This window comes from Tachypleus tridentatus, chromosome 6 (genome assembly GCF_004210375.1).
Source record: "Tachypleus tridentatus isolate NWPU-2018 chromosome 6, ASM421037v1, whole genome shotgun sequence".
NCBI classification, from domain to species: domain Eukaryota; kingdom Metazoa; phylum Arthropoda; class Merostomata; order Xiphosura; family Limulidae; genus Tachypleus; species Tachypleus tridentatus.
The window spans coordinates 142701592-142721852 of NC_134830.1; the positions used below are offsets into that span (position 1 = coordinate 142701592).

The following is a 20261-nucleotide window of genomic DNA, read 5'->3' on the forward strand; positions in this document are numbered from 1 at the left end:
TTTTGGAGACTTTCTCATTTTCATCTTCATTGTGGTACTGTTTTTTTTAGGTTGTTATCCAAGTTTTGCATTGTATAAACTTTCAGGTTTATTCTTAAATACTTTTGGCATGGTTTAAGGTTTTCATAATCTTTCTCTTACCTTACAAAGAATGCTCATCTACTGATTACTGAAAGTATTTAGGCCTGTTAGGAAGGGTTTTCATCCATTGTTTATTTCACACAAGTGTTTATTCACTTAAAAAATGCAGTTTATTATATAACATTATTTAGCCCTTAATCTACTGTGGGTGTATCATTTTATTTTTATCCCATTATTTTTATATATATTTTTTTAAATTAAAATAGTGAAACTGATTAAACACCAGCAAAATTGTTTTAGAACTGTTCAGATGGTAAACCTACTCGTTAGAAATGTACTGTCTAATCCTTGCTATAAGTAAATACTGTACATACATTTTGGTAAAGGAGATTACAATGAAATATAATTACAAGTCTAGAGAAAACAGTGTCTAATGGGTTATCTTTTCTTCCACTAGGCTGAACATTGCATGGAGTATGTGATTGAAGTTCATGATGCTGAAGATATGAAGTCATGGTTAACCACCATTAAATACTGTATGCATCATCTGGGGAATGTAACAGAAGAGGCAGTGTGCGTATAAATATGTGTTTTATTGTGATAACTATGCAACGTGGAGAAAACACTCTGATTAGTCTTTCTTGAAATCTAGACATCTTGAAGACAAAGAATAAGGATTAGTTTTATTAATTAGCAACACCACAATGAATACTTTCTTATTATAAGAGTTTAGACAGAGCAGTCCAGCAAATTACAATAATTACAGATGGTATGTTTCACAGACACAATGTGTGGCAAGTCAACATTAATGTTCGAAAAATTTTACTCCTGAAAAAAAAAGTTATAATTGATTAGGATTTATTCTGTTGATCTAGGATCTATCTAAGTGATAAGTAAATATATACGATCAGTAAGTGATTGAAGATCGCAGCATCAATATTCAAGTGGCATTAAGAGAAACCACATACTTCTGATCTAAGATACAAATTTGAAACTCTTAGAGAACAGACTGAATAAGACATTTGATACACCAGAAAATGATTATGTGAAAATTGTGTGACCACTAACACTAAACCTACATAGTAGTTGCCTAAATGTACATTGTCACCATGTACAGTCACCATAAAGTAGTTAACTAAATGTAGATTGTGTCACCATGTGCTATCACCATAAAGCTGATTGACAAAATATAGATAGTATCACGATAAAGTTGATTGACAAAATGTAGATAGTGTTGCCATGTATAATCACCATAAAGCTGATTGACAAAATGTAGATAGTGTCATCATAAAGCTGATTGACAAAATGTAGATAGTGTCATCATAAAGTTGATTGACAAAATATAGATAGTGTCATCATAAAGTTGATTGAAAAAATGTAGATAGTATCACCATAAAGCTGATTGACAAAATGTAGATAGTGTCATCATAAAGTTGATTGACAAAATGTAGATAGTGTTGCCATGTATAATCACCATAAAGCTGATTGACAAAATGTAGATAGTGTCATCATAAAGTTGATTGACAAAATGTAGATAGTGTTGCCATGTATAATCACCATAAAGCTGATTGACAAAATGTAGATAGTGTCATCATAAAGTTGATTGACAAAATATAGATAGTGTTGCCATGTATAATCAGCATAAAGCTGATTGACAAAATGTAGATAGTGTCATCATAAAGTTGATTGACAAAATATAGATAGTGTCATCATAAAGTTGATTGAAAAAATGTAGATAGTATCACGATAAAGTTGATTGACAAAATGTAGATAGTGTTGCAATGTATAATCACCATAAAGCTGATTGACAAAATGTAGATAGTGTCATCATAAAGTTGATTGAAAAAATGTAGATAGTATCACGATAAAGTTGATTGACAAAATGTAGATAGTGACAAAATGTATAATCACCATAAAGTTGATTGACAAAATGTAGATAGTGTCATCATAAAGTTGATTGACAAAATATAGATAGTGTCATCATAAAGTTGATTGACAAAATATAGATAGTGTCATCATAAAGTTGATTGAAAAAATGTAGATAGTATCACGATAAAGTTGATTGACAAAATGTAGATAGTGTCATCATAAAGTTGATTGAAAAAATGTAGATAGTATCATGATAAAGTTGATTGACAAAATGTAGATAGTGTTGCCATGTATAATCACCATAAAGTTGATTGACAAAATGTAGATAGTGTCACCATGTATAATCACCATAAAGTTGATTGACAAAATGTATATAGTGTCACCATGTACACTCAACATGAAATTGTTTGAGAAAATGTAGATAGTGTCACCGTAAAGTTGATTAAGAAAATGTAGGTAGTATCACCATAAAGTTGATTGATAAAATGTGGATAGTGTCACCGTAAAGTTGATTAAGAAAATGTAGGTAGTTGATTAAGAAAATGTAGATAACCGTTGATTAAGAAAATGTAGATAGTGTCACCGTAAAGTTGATTAAGAAAATGTAGGTAGTATCACCATGAAGTTGATTGATAAAATGTAGATAGTGTCACCGTAAAGTTGATTAAGAAAATGTAGGTAGTATCACCATAAAGTTGATTGATAAAATGTAGATAGTGTCACCGTAAAGTTGATTGTTAAATGTAGATAGTGTCATCGTAAAGTTGATTAAGAAAATGTAGATAGTATCACGATAAAGTTGATTAAGAAAATGTAGATAGTATCACGATAAAGTTGATTAAGAAAATGTAGATAGTGTCACCGTAAAGTTGATTAAGAAAATGTAGATAGTGTCACCGTAAAGTTGATTAAGAAAATGTAGATAGTGTCACCGTAAAGTTGATTAAGAAAATGTAGATAGTGTCACCATAAAGTTGATTAAGAAAATGTAGGTAGTATCACCATAAAGTTGATTGATAAAATGTAGATAGTGTCACCGTAAAGTTGATCAAGAAAATGTAGGTAGTATCACCATAAAGTTGATTGATAAAATGTAGATAGTGTCACCGTAAATTTGATTAAGAAAATGTAGGTAGTATCACCATAAAGTTGATTGATAAAATGTAGATAGTGTCACCGTAAAGTTGATTGATAAAATGTAGATAGTATCACGATAAAGTTGATTAAGAAAATGTAGATAGTATCACGATAAAGTTGATTAAGAAAATGTAGATAGTATCACGATAAAGTTGATTAAGAAAATGTAGATAGTGTCACCGTAAAGTTGATTAAGAAGATGTAGATAGTGTCACCGTAAAGTTGATTAAGAAAATGTAGATAGTGTCACCGTAAAGTTGATTAAGAAAATTTAGATAGTGTCACCGTAAAGTTGATTAAGAAAATATAGATAGTATCACGATAAAGTTGATTAAGAAAATATAGATAGTATCTCGATAAAGTTGATTGACAAAATATAGATAGTATCACGATAGAGTTGATTAACAAAATGTAGATAGTGTCACCATGTATAATCACCATAAAGTTGATTGACAAAATGTAGATAGTGTTGCCATGTATAATCATGATAAAGTTGATTGACGAAATGTAGATAGTATCACGATAAAGTTCATTGACAAAATGTAGATAGTGTCACCATGTATAATCACCATAAAGTTGATTGACAAAATGTAGATAGTGTCACCATGTATAATCACCATAAAGTTGATTGACAAAATGTATATAGTGTCACCATGTACACTCAACATGAAGTTGTTTGAGAAAATGTAGATAGTGTCACCATGTATACTCAACATGAAGTTGGTAGAGAAAATGTAGATAGTATCACCATAAAGTTGATTGATAAAATGTAGATAGTGTCACCGTAAGTTGATTAAGAAAATGTAGGTAGTATCACCATAAAGTTGATTGATAAAATGTAGATAGTGTCACCATGTATACTCAACATGAAGTTGGTAGAGAAAATGTAGATAGTATCACCATAAAGTTGATTGATAAAATGTAGATAGTGTCACCGTAAGTTGATTAAGAAGATGTAGATAGTGTCACCATGTACACTCAACATGAAGTTGGTAGAGAAAATGTAGATAGTATCACCATAAAGTTGATTGATAAAATGTACATAGTGTCACCGTAAAGTTTATTAAGAAAATGTAGATAGTGTCACCATAAAGTTGATTAAGAAAATGTAGATAGTGTCACCATAAAGTTGATTAAGAAAATGTAGATAGTGTCACCGTAAAGTTGATTAAGAAAATGTAGATAGTGTCACCGTAAAGTTGATTAAGAAAATGTAGATAGTATCATCATGAAGTAGCTGACAAGTAGATAGTGTCGCCATGTACAGTCACCATAAAGTTGGTTGACAAAATGTATGTAATGTCACAGTGTACAGTCACCACAATGTTGATTGATAAAATATAGATATTTTAACCATAAAGTAGCTGGCAAAATGTAGATAGTGTCACCATAAAGTTGACTGACAAAATGTAGATAGTGCCACCTTAAAGCTGATTGACAAAAGGTAGATAGTGTCACCATAAAGTTGACTGACAAAATGTAGATAGTGCCACCTTAAAGCTGATTGACAAAAGGTAGATAGTGTCACCATAAAGTTGACTGACAAAATGCAGATCATGTCACCATGTACAATCACAATAAATTTGATTGACAAAATGTATATAGTGTTACCATGTATAATCTCTATAAAGTTGATTAACAAAATGTAGATAGTGCCACCTTAAAGTTGATTGACAAAAGGTAGATAGTGCCACCTTAAAGTTGATTGACAAATGGTAGATAGTGCCACCTTAAAGTTGATTGACAAAAGGTAGATAGTGTCACCATAAAGTTGATTGACAAAATGTAGATAGTGTCACCATAAAGTTGACTGACAAAATGCAGATCATGTCACCATGTACAATCACAATAAATTTGATTGACAAAATGTATATAGTGTTACCATGTATAATTTCTATAAAGTTGATTAACAAAATGTAGATAGTGTCATCATAAAGTTGACTGACAAAATGCAGATCATGTCACCATGTACAATCACAATAAATTTGATTGACAAAATGTATATAGTGTTACCATGTATAATCTCTATAAAGTTGATTAACAAAATGTAGATAGTGCCACCTTAAAGTTGATTGACAAAAGGTAGATAGTGTCACCCTAGAGTTGATTGAGAAAATGTAAATAGTGCCACCTTAAAGTTGATTGACAAAAGGTAGATAGTGCCACCTTAAAGTTGATTGACAAATGGTAGATAGTGCCACCTTAAAGTTGATTGACCAAAGGTAGATAGTGTCACCATAAAGTTGATTGACAAAATGTAGATAGTGTCACCATAAAGTTGACTGACAAAATGCAGATCATGTCACCATGTACAATCACAATAAATTTGATTGACAAAATGTATATAGTGTTACCATGTATAATTTCTATAAAGTTGATTAACAAAATGTAGATAGTGTCACCATAAAGTTGACTGACAAAATGCAGATCATGTCACCATGTACAATCACAATAAATTTGATTGACAAAATGTATATAGTGTTACCATGTATAATTTCTATAAAGTTGATTAACAAAATGTAGATAGTGCCACCTTAAAGTTGATTGACAAAAGGTAGATAGTGTCACCCTAGAGTTGATTGCGAAAATGTAAATAGTGTAACCATAAAGAAGCTGACAAAATGTAGATAGTGTCACCATAAAGTTGATTGACAAAATGTAGATAGTATCACCATAAAGTAACTAACTGAATGTAGATAGTATCACCATAAAGTTGACTGACAAAATGCAGATCATGTCACCATGTACATTCACCATAAAGTTGATTGACAAAATGTAGATAGTATCTCCATAAAGTAACTAACTGAATGTAGATAGTATCACCATAAAGTTGATTGACAAAATTTAGATAGTGTCACCCTAAAGTTGATTGACAATATGTAGATAGTGTCACAATGTACAATCACCATAAAGTTGATTGACAAAATGTAGATAGTATCACCATGAAGTTGATTGACAAAAATGTAGATTGTATCACCATGAAGTTGATTGACAAAATGTAGATAGTGTCACCATGTACACTCACTATAAGGTTGATTGATAAAATGTAGATTGTGAGTTAATGGTAGCTGTTATAAATTCATGCTGTTACCTACAACATTCCTGCTATTTAAAGGTTAAGATATTTTTTGTGAATGGTAATGTGTTTTATAAGATGAAAATAACCTAACTGAACAGAACCTAACCTAACTGTTAGATTGATATAAAGATAATTGATACAGACATGCAATTTTTAAGCTGAGACATGTTTTTTTTGGTTTAAGTGAGAGTGAAGATAATAGTCAGTATAATGTAAACTGCAAAATTTTCTGGTGATGTTTGATTTTTGGAGTCCACCATAATATAGTGGTGACATTTACTGGGAGAGCTACTCTACTTTAATAATTATATTTAATTAATAATAGCCCTAATTATAAGTGACAGGCAAAGCATAAAAAACTTCTAAGCACTCTTACTTCATTCACCACTTGGGAATTTACACCAAATTCACCAGTTGTGTATTTTCAGATAGTTTGAGTTATTAACTAGTCACATAAATATTTTTACATTATCAAGTTTTCAGGGGCTATCATAACATTTTAATACTGTAGTTTTCATTACATACTTATTTTCTTACCTCCCTGAGTAGGTCAAGACTACCAAGTGTACCTTCGGACAGTTTAACTAGACTAAGAGAAAGACATAGTGTTCCTGTAACTAGCAAAAGTAAGTATTTTTTGTAGTGGAAAATAGAATTTATATTACAATTCATTCTCTGTTATGTTGTTGGAGATAAGCCTGTTTACCAACTAGACAAGTGAATATAACAATGTTACCATGGTAATACAGTCCATTTTACAGCAGATAATATACATATAGCATCCTGTATCTCACAGTCAAAGTAGTAGAGTGACAATCTGCATGTGGGAAAAAAATATTAGAGGAACATTTAAATAACACTTCCATTATTGAAGAATAGAACATTGGATAAAAGGAAGAAACGTTTAAATAACACTTCCATTATTGAAGAATAGAACATTGGATAAAAGGAAGGAACATTTAAATAACACTTCCATTATTGAAGAATAGAACATTGGATAAAAGGAAGAAACATTTAAATAACACTTCCATTATTGAAGAATAGAACATTGGATAAAAGGAAGGAACATTTAAATAACACTTCCATTATTGAAGAATAGAACATTGGATAAAAGGAAGGAACATTTAAATAACACTTCTATTATTGAAGAATAGAACATTGGATAAAAGGAAGGAACATTTAAATAACACTTCTATTATTGAAGAATAGAACATTGGATAAAAGGAAGGAACATTTTTATAAACCTCGTTAAAATAGAACATTGGATAAAAGGAAGGAACATTTTTATAAACCTCATTAAAATAGAACATTGGATAAAAGGAAGGAACATTTTTATAAACCTCATTAAAATAGAACATTGGATAAAAGGAAGGAACATTTTTATAAACCTCGTTAAAATAGAACATTGGTTAAAAGGAAGGAACATTTTTATAAACATCGTTACAAAAAAAGAACATTGGATAAAAGGAAGGAACATTTTTATAAACCTCGTTAAAATAGAACATTGGATAAAAGGAAGGAACATTTTTATAAACCTCATTAAAATAGAACATTGGATAAAAGGAAGGAACATTTTTATAAATCTCGTTAAAATAGAACATTGGATAAAAAGAAGGAACATTTTTATAAACCTCATTAAAATAGAACATTGGTTAAAAGGAAGGAACATTTTTATAAACCTCGCTAAAATAGAACATTGGTTAAAAGGAAGGAACATTTAAATAACACTTCTATTATTGAAGAATAGAACATTGGATAAAAGGAAGGAACATTTTTATAAACCTCGTTAAAATAGAACATTGGATAAAAGGAAGAAACATTTTTATAAACCTCATTAAAATAGAACATTGGATAAAAGGAAGGAACATTTTTATAAACCTCGTTAAAATAGAACATTGGTTAAAAGAAAGGAACATTTTTATAAACCTCGTTAAAATAGAACATTGGTTAAAAGGAAGGAACATTTTTATAAACCTCGCTAAAATAGAACATTGGATAAAAGGAAGAAACATTTTTATAAACCTCATTAAAATAGAACATTGGATAAAAGGAAGGAACATTTTTATAAACCTTGTTAAAATAGAACATTGGTTAAAAGGAAGGAACATTTTTATAAACCTCGCTAAAATAGAACATTGGATAAAAGGAAGGAACATTTTTATAAACCTCGTTAAAATATTTCCTGATGAATTATTTTTTAAAGGAATTTTTTTTCATGCCAAAGATTAAAATTATTTCATAAAATCTTTTGGTAGTATTTTTTTATTTCAATGAGATGTATTTATTATCTATGATATAATCAGAGAATGAAGAAACAACCCCAGAAGTTAGCCCGGAACCTCCTCCAGATCTACCTCCTCGAGGAGCAACCGTTGTTGGGGTCACTCCTGCAGTAGGAGGTAGTGGGGTCACTCCTGTGGTTGGAGGTAGTGAGCTTGGAACATCACCACGACTAGAACGAGAGATAGGTAATCAACTCAATCACATTATCTCATTCGTTGTAATATTATGAACTGTATGAAATGAGAGACAGGTAATCAACTTGCTCATATTATCTCATTCACTGTAAAATTATAAACTGATTGGAATGAGAGATAGGTAATCAACTTGCTGAATTTATTACAGTCATTGTTACATTATAAATTAACTGGAATGAAAGATAGGTAATCAACTTTCATAATTTATCTCATTCATCATAATATTATGAATTGACTGGAATGAGAGATAGGTAATGAACTTGCTCTCATTGTCTCATTCATTGTAATATTATGAACTGACTGGAATGAAAGATAGGTAATGACTTGCTTGACATTATCTCATCCATCGTGATATTATGAATTGACTTAAGGAGAGATAGGTAATCAACTTGCTCAAATTATCTCATTCATGGTACTATTATAAACTGATTGGAATGAGAGATAGGTAATGAACTTGCTCACATTATATCATTCATTGTAATATGAACTGACTGGAATGAGAGGTAGGTAATCATCTTGCTTACATTATATCATTTATTGTGATGACTGGAATGAGGGATAGGTTATGAACTTGCTCAATTTATCACATTCATTTTAATATCATAAACTGACTGGAAATAGAGGTAATCAACTTTCTCACTCTATATCAAATCTTTTAATATTATAAACTGACTGGAATGAAAGATAGGTCATCAACTTATTCACATTGCTCATTCATTGTAATATTATGAACTGACAAGAATGAGAGATAGGTAATGAACTTGTTTACACTATATCATTTATTATAATATTATAAAATGACTGGAATGACAGATAGGTAATCAATTTGCTCAATTTATCACATTCATTGTAATATTATATAGTGACTGTAATGAGAGATAAGTGATCAAGTCACTTACATTATCTCATTCATTGTAATATTATGAACTGACTGGAATGAGACATAAGTAATCAACTTGCTCACCTTATATCATTTATTGTCATATTATAAACTGACTGGAATGAGAGATAGGTAATCAACTCACTCACATTATCTCATTCATTGTAATGTTATGAACTGATTGAAGTAAGAGATAGGTATTGAACTTGCTCACATTGTTTCATTCATTGTAATATAAAGTGACTGGAAAGAGTGGTAATCAAGTTTCTCACATTATATTATATCTTCTAATATTATAAACTAACAGGAATGAGAGATAGGTTATCAAATCTCTCACATTATCTCATTCATTGTAATATTATAAACTAACTGGAATGAGAGATAGGTAATGAACTTGCTGACATTACCTCATCCATCATGATATTATGAATTGACTTGAAGGAGAGATAGGTAATCAACTCTGTCACATTATCTCATTCATCATAATATTATGAACTGATTGGAATCAGAGATAGGTAATCAACTTGTTCAATTTATGAAATTCATTGTAATATATAGTGACTGGAATGAGAGATAGATAATGAACTTGCTCACATTATCTTATTCTTCGTAATATTATGAACTGACTGGAAGGAAAGATAGGTAATCAACTTGCTCATGTTATCTCATTCATGGTAATATTATAAACTGATTGGAATGAGAGATAGGTAATCATCTTGCTCAAATTATCTCATTTGTTGAGATATTCTAATTTTTGAACTTTAAGAGTAAAAATGGGAGTATGTAAGCTGGAATTGTCTAGACAAAATCCAGAAGAACACTGACCTTTAAAGAGATAATGAACAAAATAATGTTTTTACAGTTCCAATTCCATTAAAATATATCTATTTTCAGATTTTTGTTGTCAAGATTTGAGTAAGAATAAAAAAGGAAAAGAAACTGGCACACCCCAGTTAAGAGTGGTTTATATTAGTTAATAGAAAGATATTTCAAGTGTGATTCTATAATAGCCAAATGTTAATTGGTGGCTAACAGAATATGTTGATGGTAATTCACTGAGATTACCCTAGAATATTGAGGTGTGGGTTTCATTTTCTTCTTAATGCATGCTACAGGTTGGGAATGCATTGCCACAAATTTAGTTTGTACAAATGAAAGCAAGATTAATTTTTCTCAAGCTACTAAAGGTTGGATTCAACAATGTTTGAATAACCTTTTTAAAAACTAGTATTTAAAGAATGGGTTACTAAAAATGTGAACAACAATTATTATTGGTGGCCCATGTATGTGAGAATTGAGGTTTTTTTATTACAGTAGGTGAACAAGTCCCAGACATCTATCAGACACTGAAAGAATATCCATGGTTTCATGGAATGTTGTCCAGAAGCGATGCAGCACAACTTGTTCTCAGAGAAGGCCTTGTTGGTCATGGAGTATTTCTAGTCCGACAGAGCGAAACCAGGAAAGGAGAATATGTCCTGACATTCAACTTCCAAGGCAGGGCTAAGGTAAACCCTCTTACTAGCTTGCAGATATACCATGATCCAGAAACTCTTACTACTTCCAATAATATATATATTTCTTGTACTCAGTAGCATATTGGAAAGTTGTGTTAAAAATCCACAAATTTAAAGAAGTTAATAAAGAAATATCCCCTTAGATCAGCTAGAAATGTGCTATTAATACACACATAATTGTTTAAAGAAACTCATTGGCATATCCATGACAGGAGGGGGGGTGATCAGTTACCACAATTGTAAAGTTGTGTTGAAAGATTTAGAAATTTGAAGATCTTAATAAAGACATCTCCTCCTGTAGATCAGCTAGAAATGTGTTACTAATACATGCATGGTTGTGGCTTAAAGAAGTGTAGTAACATCTGTTTCATGCACCTAATAGTTTGAAAATTTCAAATTATTCTACCTGAACCACCAATTATAATTTCTTCTCTTCATTCATTGCTGCTTGTATTGTCCTTCATTTTAAGTAGCCCTCTGGTGGGACATCAGTAAGTACTTAGAATTACAATGCTAAAATCAGGGCTTTAGTTCCCATCAGTAAACACAGTAGATAGTGCGATGTGGCTTTGCTCTTAGAAAACACACACACACACACTCTTAAGTGGTTTGCAATACCTTTAGTGTTTATAAGCTTTGTAAGTCATGGAGGTTGATATGTTGTCATTTGAATGTTTGCTTTGCTTGGGTAAAACTATGCTCACTTTACAGAAATAATGTAATCTTTCAATGCCTAGGTAAATATGACACTTTTAGTAGAAGCTGTGGATAAAAAATTACTTAAAAATTGAAGTGTTTTAGAAGTTATTCAAAAAAATAGATTACTATCTCTCAAATTTATTTTTCTGTTACAGTGGAAGGTGATTGAGTGTATATTTTATTGTTTCAAAAGCAGCATAATGTTTATGGTTTTCCCTAAAACATTTCTGTATAGACTAATCAAATTTATATCATAATTGTTTAAACTTACATGTTTTTATTTTAAGTGTCCTATAAATTAAAAGCTTTTCATAAGACATTGAAAGATCTCTGTGAGAACATACAAAGTATGAACTGAGAAAACAGAACTTCTCTTTGGTGGTGTCAGGACTTTCAGGAAACAAAACAAAACCAGTTCTGATATACAATATCCATAATGCAGCCACCATGCATAATAAAAAATTTCAAAGACTGTCCTGTTCATTAGCTAGCAATTTCTAAGAATTTACAAGGGAAAGATAAGTTGAAAATGTTATATCAAACAACTGTTATGTCATGGAAGAAAATTGTGGCTTATATTGAGCAATAGTACCTTTAAACTGGATTACATCTAACTCGATTTTTTTAAAATCTTTTTCTGCAGCATCTTCGAATGACAATTAATACTGAGGGACAGTGTAGAGTTCAACACCTGTGGTTCCAGGCAATCTTTGACATGTTGGAACATTTCCGTGTTCACCCCATTCCTCTAGAATCTGGTGGAGCATCTGATGTGACCTTGACAGAGTACGTGGTGAACACAGAGGGTACTCGGCAATCAACCTCAGTTTCACATCCCACTCGGGGTTCTCCCTCCCATTCTGAAGGAGTTAGAATGGGAACCCCAGGACAGAGTCGAGTTCCCAGCATTCCAGAACTTCATGATGTCATCACTTATGGTGGATCTGTGCGAGTTCGAACACAATCTTTAGAAACTTTACACGTTAACCCCCAACAACAGGCAGCAGTTTCAGGCCGGGCAATAGAAAACACTTACTCCTTTGTGTAACCATTATGGTGTCTCCTTACCTCTCTCTCTCTCTCTTGTCCTTTCTCAGAAAGAATGGATGGCTAAGATTGCCAGATGTTTCTTATTTCATTTTAAATAAACTCAGAATACAAAGAAGTTTGACAACACAATCACAAATACTAAAAACTGTCTTTTGTATTATTGTCAAACATTCATTGTGTTGTTTATTTCTAAGAAGAGGCAGCTAAATTATAATGCCAATGTTAAATGACTCGTCATGTTTCTGCTAGGCTTGTTTCTTGAGAAGAAGAGAGGAGACCATTTGAGACTGTAGCCACTCTTTTAATAAGTTCTGTATATACTAGTAAATGATACATAGAATGTTAAAACTTGTGAAGTGTTTCTCAGTCAATGTTTATGATGTAAACTGGCTTTCATGTATAAATATAAACTTGTCATTAAATGGAGACCGAGGATCAAATTATTCAAAACTTACAGCTGTTTAAAACTGAAACTTGAATTAGTTTGTTTAACACTTATTTTGTATTGTCAGCCACTAGGAATGCTGTACATGTGGGTGGGGCAGTTGCCCTGGAGGCCAGCTTCTAGAACCCAGGGCCTGAATGATACCCCATGAAACATCCAACTATGCAACTGGCCAGTCTTTAATGCTGTCTATAACCTAATAACTTCTGCATTAATATTACATGAGACAATTAGAAACATAATTTTATTTCTTAAATTTAGTATATTCTTTATTTGAACAATATTAGTAGAGGATGGGCTGTAGGGATGGAATTAAGTATTTTTGCCCCAGGGCCTTCAAATAATCAACTTCTGTCACTGAATATCAGCTGAAGGTACTTGGTATTTATACAGAATTTTATTTGTAAAATGTTTGTTTGTTTGTTTTTAATTTCATGCAAAGCTACACGAGGGTTATCTGTGGTAGCTGTCCCTAATTTAGCAGTGCAACACTAGAGGTAAGGCAGCTAGTCATCACCACCCACTGCCAACTTTTGGGCTACTCTTTTACCAACTAATACTGGGATTGACCGTTACATTATAATACCCCCACGGCTGAAAGAGTGAACATGTTTGGTGTGATGGGGGTTCAAACTCGTGACCCTCAGATTATGAGTCGAGTGCCTTGACTCACCTGGCTGTGCTAGGTCATTATTTGTAAAATACAAATTACTTTGAAGCTGGCAAGTGATGATGACAAAGGTCGTGAACAGTCAAGAACTTAGATGATTAAAGTAGATAGCTATGTTTTGTATCAAACATTGTTAACAAAAGTGACATGAATCAGACCAGGTTTTTACTACCTCTGGAAGCAAGTAGAGTATAGTTGTTAAAAACATTGGTTAACAATAAAACTGTGTAGATGTTGCTGTAATCTAGTCATGTGGGATATCGCTTTTAATTATGATGACATCATTTCTTGTAATTCAGTTACTATTGTTTCAGGATGAGCACCTGTATACAAATTTTTTTTCACTGGTGGATAAAATTGAACAACAAAGAAGACATAACACATTCATTGTTATGTATAGTTGTTATGCCTATGAAATAGTGAGTATGGGTTTACAATTAAAAGAAATATAATGTTAAAATCATTGCATAGTAAATAGTTATTAAAAACAATGAGTTGCCCTGAAAAGAAAAGACTATATATATTTTGGTGTACCATTGAGATGGTTTAATAGAACCCCAAAATATATATACAATTTTTTTCCAGGCAAGTCCCTGTCTTTAATAACCAATTATAATATTAAGTATGATAGAGAGAATGTGGCGCTAATATTTATAGTTACGTACTAGTTTTATTAAAGAGATTTTCTAATACATTAGTAAAATATTACATCCACAGCACATGGACAAGATTACTAATTTTCATGGAAATTATAGGGCTACTTTCAAACAAGGTGAGGATCTTTTGACTGGTAATTTTAAATGTCCATAATTATTATAATTAAAGTGTTTTTGTTTAAAAGTAATATCACAATGAGTTGTTAATATACAGTTTTAAATTTCTGGAATTTATTTATCTATAAAATCTGTTGAAACCTAAGAAATTTTAAAATATATACCTCAGAAACTAAGAATAGACGTAAAAACACACACACACATACACTGCTCGCCAAAATCTTAAGGCCAATGAACATAAAGACAAAATATGCATTTTGGGTTGTTAGACTCAACCACGTATTTGAGTAGAGCTTCGAAAGATGAAAATAAGAAAAGGGAAAATAAAAATAAACTTTTTTAAGATTTAATAGGGAAAATGTGAACACTATTAAATTAGCCTAAATACTAGCTGGTCAAAAGTTTAAGACCATACTGAAATGAAGTTCAAAACAGGGTAGGAACAGCCCAACAAGTGGTCTCAGTAGTGAGTTGCACGGCCATCATTGCGAATAACTTCAAACATTCTCTTTGGCATGGTCGATATAAACGTTTACAGAAGGGTGGCTGAAATGTTAGTCCAAGTGGTGAAGATGGCTTCACGAAGATCATGCACTGTTTGGAATTGACGTCAATTTCTATAGACTTCCCTTGCCATCCACTTCCAAACATTTTCAATGGGGTTCAGTTCGGGCGAACACGCTGGATGATCCGAAAGAATCACGTTATTCACCATGAAAAATACTTCGACCTGCGGGCATTGTGGATTGCAGCGTTGTCCTGCTGAAAGATCCAGTCATTTCCACACAAGCGAGGGCCTTCAGTCAATAAGGATGCTCTCTCCAACATGCCAATGTAGCCAGCCGCTGTTTGACGCCCCTGTATAACCTGAAGCTCCATTGTTCCATGGAAGGAGAAAGCACTCCAAATCATGATGGAGTCTCCTCCAATGTGTCGTGTAGAAAATGTCTCCGGTGGGATATCCTTATCATACCGGTAACGTTGGAAGCCATCTGGACCATCCAGGTTAAATTTTTTCTCATCAAAGAACAAAACCTTCGTCCATTTTTCTACGTCCCATGTTTGGTTCTTCTCAGCAAAGTTTAACTGAGCTGTTTCGTGGTGTGGAAGGAGGCGTGGCCTTTGAAGACGTTTACGGTTTTTAAAATATTTCTCTCCTAGATACCGTCTTATTGTTCTTGAGCTGTATTCTACGTCCGTAAGGGCTTTAATCTGTTTGACGATCGGCCGGTATCTTGCCGAACAACCCGTCGAATCCTCCTGCTTACGCCGGCGAAAATTTCTTGGGCCGACCAATTGAAATTCTCGTTTCGTGTCCCTCAGGATCTTTTAAGAAATTTGCAACAGCAGTTTTACTACGCCCTATGTCACCAGCGATGGCACTTTGAGAGAGAGAGACCTTGCTTTTGCAGCTCAACAATTCTGCCACGTTCAAACTCTGCCAACTTTTATCTTTTGCCATGTTTTTACCCAATGTAACACAGGAGATGTCAGTGGGAGATGTTGACAACGCTAATGCTTGAACACAAATAACTAAATTTCGTTACGTGTTTACCGATTAACAGTATGGTCTTAAACTTTTGGCCAGCTAGTATTTAGGCTAATTTTATAGTGTTCACATTTTCTCTGTTAAATGCTAAAAAGGTTTTTTATTTCTATTTTCCCTTTTCTTATTTTCTTTCATCTTTCGAAGCTCTATTCAAATAAGTGGTTGAGTCTAATAACGCAAAATGCATGTTTTTTTCTTTGTTTATTGGCCTTAAGATTTTGGTCAGCAATGTATATGGCCCAACATGGCAAGGTGGTTAAGGCACTCGACTCGTAATCTGAGTGTCGTGGGCTCGAATCCTCGTCGCACCACACATGCTCGCCCTTTCAGCCGTTCGGGCGTTATAGGTCAATCCCCACTATTCGTTGATAAAAGAGTAGTCCAAGAATTGGCGATAAGTGATGATGACTAGCTGCCTTCCCTCTCGTCTTATTATTTGAATTTCGCGCAAAGCTACACGAACTATCCGTCCGAAATTTAAAAAAATAAATCTTTGTCAACTATTTGAAATTGTCAACGATTTATTTTTTAATATATTCATCACTCATTTATGGTAGCAAAAAGAGACTTTAATCATTTAAAAATACAGAATTGAGAAAACAACTTTAACAGGTATACGTTTCACAAATATTTGCTAACTACAATGATGGTTCCATGGCAAAACCATGGTCGTTATGAATAAATGTTGCAATTGTCTTTGTGTCTTGTTTTTCGTGCGTATTACCATTAGTGCTCACTAGATGGCTCTCAAAGTACTGCTCCTACTCATCTATTGTTTGTTTTGAGTTTTGCGCAAAGCTACACGAGGGCTATCTGCGCTAGTCGTCCTTAATGTAGCAGTGGAAGCTAGTCATCCCCACCCACCGCCAACTCTTGAGCTACTCTTTTACCAACGAATAGTGGGATTGACCGTACATTATAACGCCCCCCACGGCTGAAGGAGAGAGCATGTTTGGTGTTAGGGGGATTCGAACCCGCTAGCCTCGGATTACGAGTCGAGTGCTTTAACCACTTGGCCATGCTGGGCTATTGCTCGTCTGTTATAGATTTATTCTGAACAAGTTGATATACCCCTCTGGTATATGTGGGGGTGGGTGCTCTTATAAATAACACAAAAACCTTAACTTTCACATAACTTATAACATAGTGTTACAGTATTAGTTATTTTATACCTAACCAAAACTTTTGTATAAGTTTTAAGAACTCAATATATATCATGGTAAACAATGTGAGATGGCTAGGGTGACTTTGTTGGAAGGCGTAACATATAGTCTATCAAAGAGTAAAATAAAAACCTGACACTTATTTAGATATTTTCCACGGAAAAATAAAAATGAAAATCCTGACATTGAAGGGACTAATATGTGACTCATTCCGTTTATTAACCTAAATATTCCGTAAAGATAATAAATGACTTTATTACATGAAAAACACCTCTTCGGTTCAAATGCAGTTAGTTAAATAACAGATCTTCTACCTTGGAACTTACCGACCTCGGTCTTGTGTGGACTGGCTCTTCTGTTCAGGCCCGGCATGACTAAGTGTGTTAAGGCGTTCGACTCGTAATCCGAGGGTCGCGGGTTCGAATTGGAAAAATAAGTTAACAAGCGATTTACATAACTTCAGGCTTAAATGATTCATAATTGATCGGACGTAACAAGACAGGCAAAATAAAGTCTCAGCTTCATTAAATCGACCAGTTATTGGCTTTTAAATACTGGGAACAAACTCTTGAAAACAAATACATGAATTTCATATGTTTATTAATAGTGTTCTAACAGAACCAGTTTGTGGAACATAAAGTTTAATTCCTAACTTTGCGTTTCATATCAAAGTCAGTTTTATATTTAAAGTGAAGAGAAAAATCACCCTTTTTCTGGTGTAAATATCTAATATCTGGTCTAATATCTAAATATAATTACAATCTGTGATTGTAGTTAAGATCATATAATGGATTTTTTTTTTCTGTGAGAATTTTCTTCCAATCAAAAATACCTGTCACGTTTTTTTAAATTTTGGTGAAGCACATATCACAGAAAAACTGAACAACGAGTAATAATATCAAACATCGCCGAAAAATATAAAACTGCATATAGTAAATCATAGGAGAGACTGAATTCTGACTTTTCACACATCACTAGAAAAACGTACAACTTCATGTAGTAAGTAGTAGGGGATACTGGATTCTGATTTTTCAAACATCAATAAAAAAACATACAACTTCATGTAGTAAATAGAACAGAATAATACATTCTAACTTTTGAAACATCGTTAAAAAACACAAAAATTCATGAAGTAAGTGGTAGAAGACACTGGATTCTGACTCTTCAAACGTCGCTAGAGAAACATACAACTTCATGTAGTAAGTAGTAGAGAACATTGGATTCTCACTTTTCAAACATCTCTAGAGAAACATAAAAATTTATGTAGTAAACAGTAGAGAATACTGTATTCTGACTTTTCCAACATCGTAAGAGAAACATAAAACTTCATGTACTAAATGGAAGAGAACACTTGATACTGAATTTTGAAAAATCGCAAGAAAACATACTCCTTCATGTAGTTAGTGGTGGACAACACTGGATTCTGACCTTTCAAACATCGCTAGAAAGACACAAAACTTCATGTAGTAAGTAGTACAAAACACTGGATTCTCACTATTCAAAAATCGCTAGATAAACGTAAAAGTATATGTAGTAATTAGTAGAGAACACTGGATTCTGAAATTGAAAACATCGCTAGAGAAACATAGCGATACTGATACTTGATACTGAATTTTGAAAAATCGCAAGAAAACATACTCCTTCATGTAGTTAGTGGTGGACAACACTGGATTCTGACCTTTCAAACATCGCTAGAAAGACACAAAACTTCATGTAGTAAGTAGTACAAAACACTGGATTCTCACTATTCAAAAATCGCTAGATAAACGTAAAAGTATATGTAGTAATTAGTAGAGAACACTGGATTCTGAAATTGAAAACATCGCTAGAGAAACATAAAACTTCATCTGATAAGTGAAAAAGGATATTGGATTCTGACGTTTCAAACACCACTAGAAAATATAAAACTTTATGTAGTAAGAAGTAGAGAACACTGCATTCTCACTTTTAAAATATCGCTAGGTAAACACAAAACTTCATGTAGTAAATGGTGGAAAGCACTGGATTCTCACTTTTCAAACATCGCTAGATAAACATAAAATATTATGTGGTAAGTGGTATAGAATACTGGATTCTGACTTTGAAAACATCGTTAGAAGAACATAAAACTTCATGTTGTAAGTGGAAAGAATACTGGATTTTGACTTTTGAAACATCATTAAAAATCACAAAACTTCATGAAGTAAGTGGAAGAAAACAGTGCATTCTCACTTTTCACACATCGCTAGAGAAACATAAATCTTCATTTAGTAAGTAGTAGAGAAACCTGGATTCCGACTTTTGTAACCTTGTTAGAAATATATGAAACTTTACGAAATAAGTAGTAGAAAACACTGCATTATGAATTTTGAAGCAATATTAGGAAAACATAAAAATTTCATACAGTAAGTAGTAGAGAACACTGGATTCTCACTTTCCATACATCGCTAGAAAAGCATAAAACTTCATGTACTAAGAGGTGGAAAACACTGGATTCTGAATTTTCAAACGAGGCTAGAAAAACGTAAACCTTCATGTGGTAAGTTGTATAGAATTCTGGATTCTGACTTTGAAACTGTCGGTAGAGACACATGCAACTTCATGTAGTTAGTGGTGGACAACACTGCATTCTGACCTTTCAAAGATCGCTAGAGAAACATAAAACTTTATGTAGTAATTAGTAGAGAACACTGGATTCTCTCTTTTAAAACATTGTCAGAAAAACACAAAACTTCATATAGTAAGTACTAGAGAATACTGAATTCTGACTTTTCAAAAATCGTTAGAGAAACATAAAACTTCATTATTAAGCGGAAAAGAATACTGGATTCTAACTTTTGAAACATCGTTAAAAACACAAAACTTCATGATTTGAGTGGTAGAAAACACTGGA

General features: G+C 32.6%; 1 protein-coding gene across 1 annotated transcript in view; it reads left to right on the forward strand.

Moving 5' to 3' along the window:
- Positions 1 to 13215, forward strand: part of LOC143253906 (SH2B adapter protein 1-like) — a 57307-nt gene extending 44092 nt beyond the window's left edge. The window contains exons 3-7 of the mRNA XM_076508465.1: positions 539 to 654; positions 6716 to 6792; positions 8470 to 8634; positions 10838 to 11031; positions 12383 to 13215. Coding sequence (XP_076364580.1) covers positions 539 to 654; positions 6716 to 6792; positions 8470 to 8634; positions 10838 to 11031; positions 12383 to 12787 — 957 coding nt within the window. The 3' untranslated portion in view covers positions 12788 to 13215. The remainder of the gene's footprint in view (positions 1 to 538; positions 655 to 6715; positions 6793 to 8469; positions 8635 to 10837; positions 11032 to 12382) is intronic.
- Positions 13216 to 20261: the final 7046 nt, after the last annotated feature.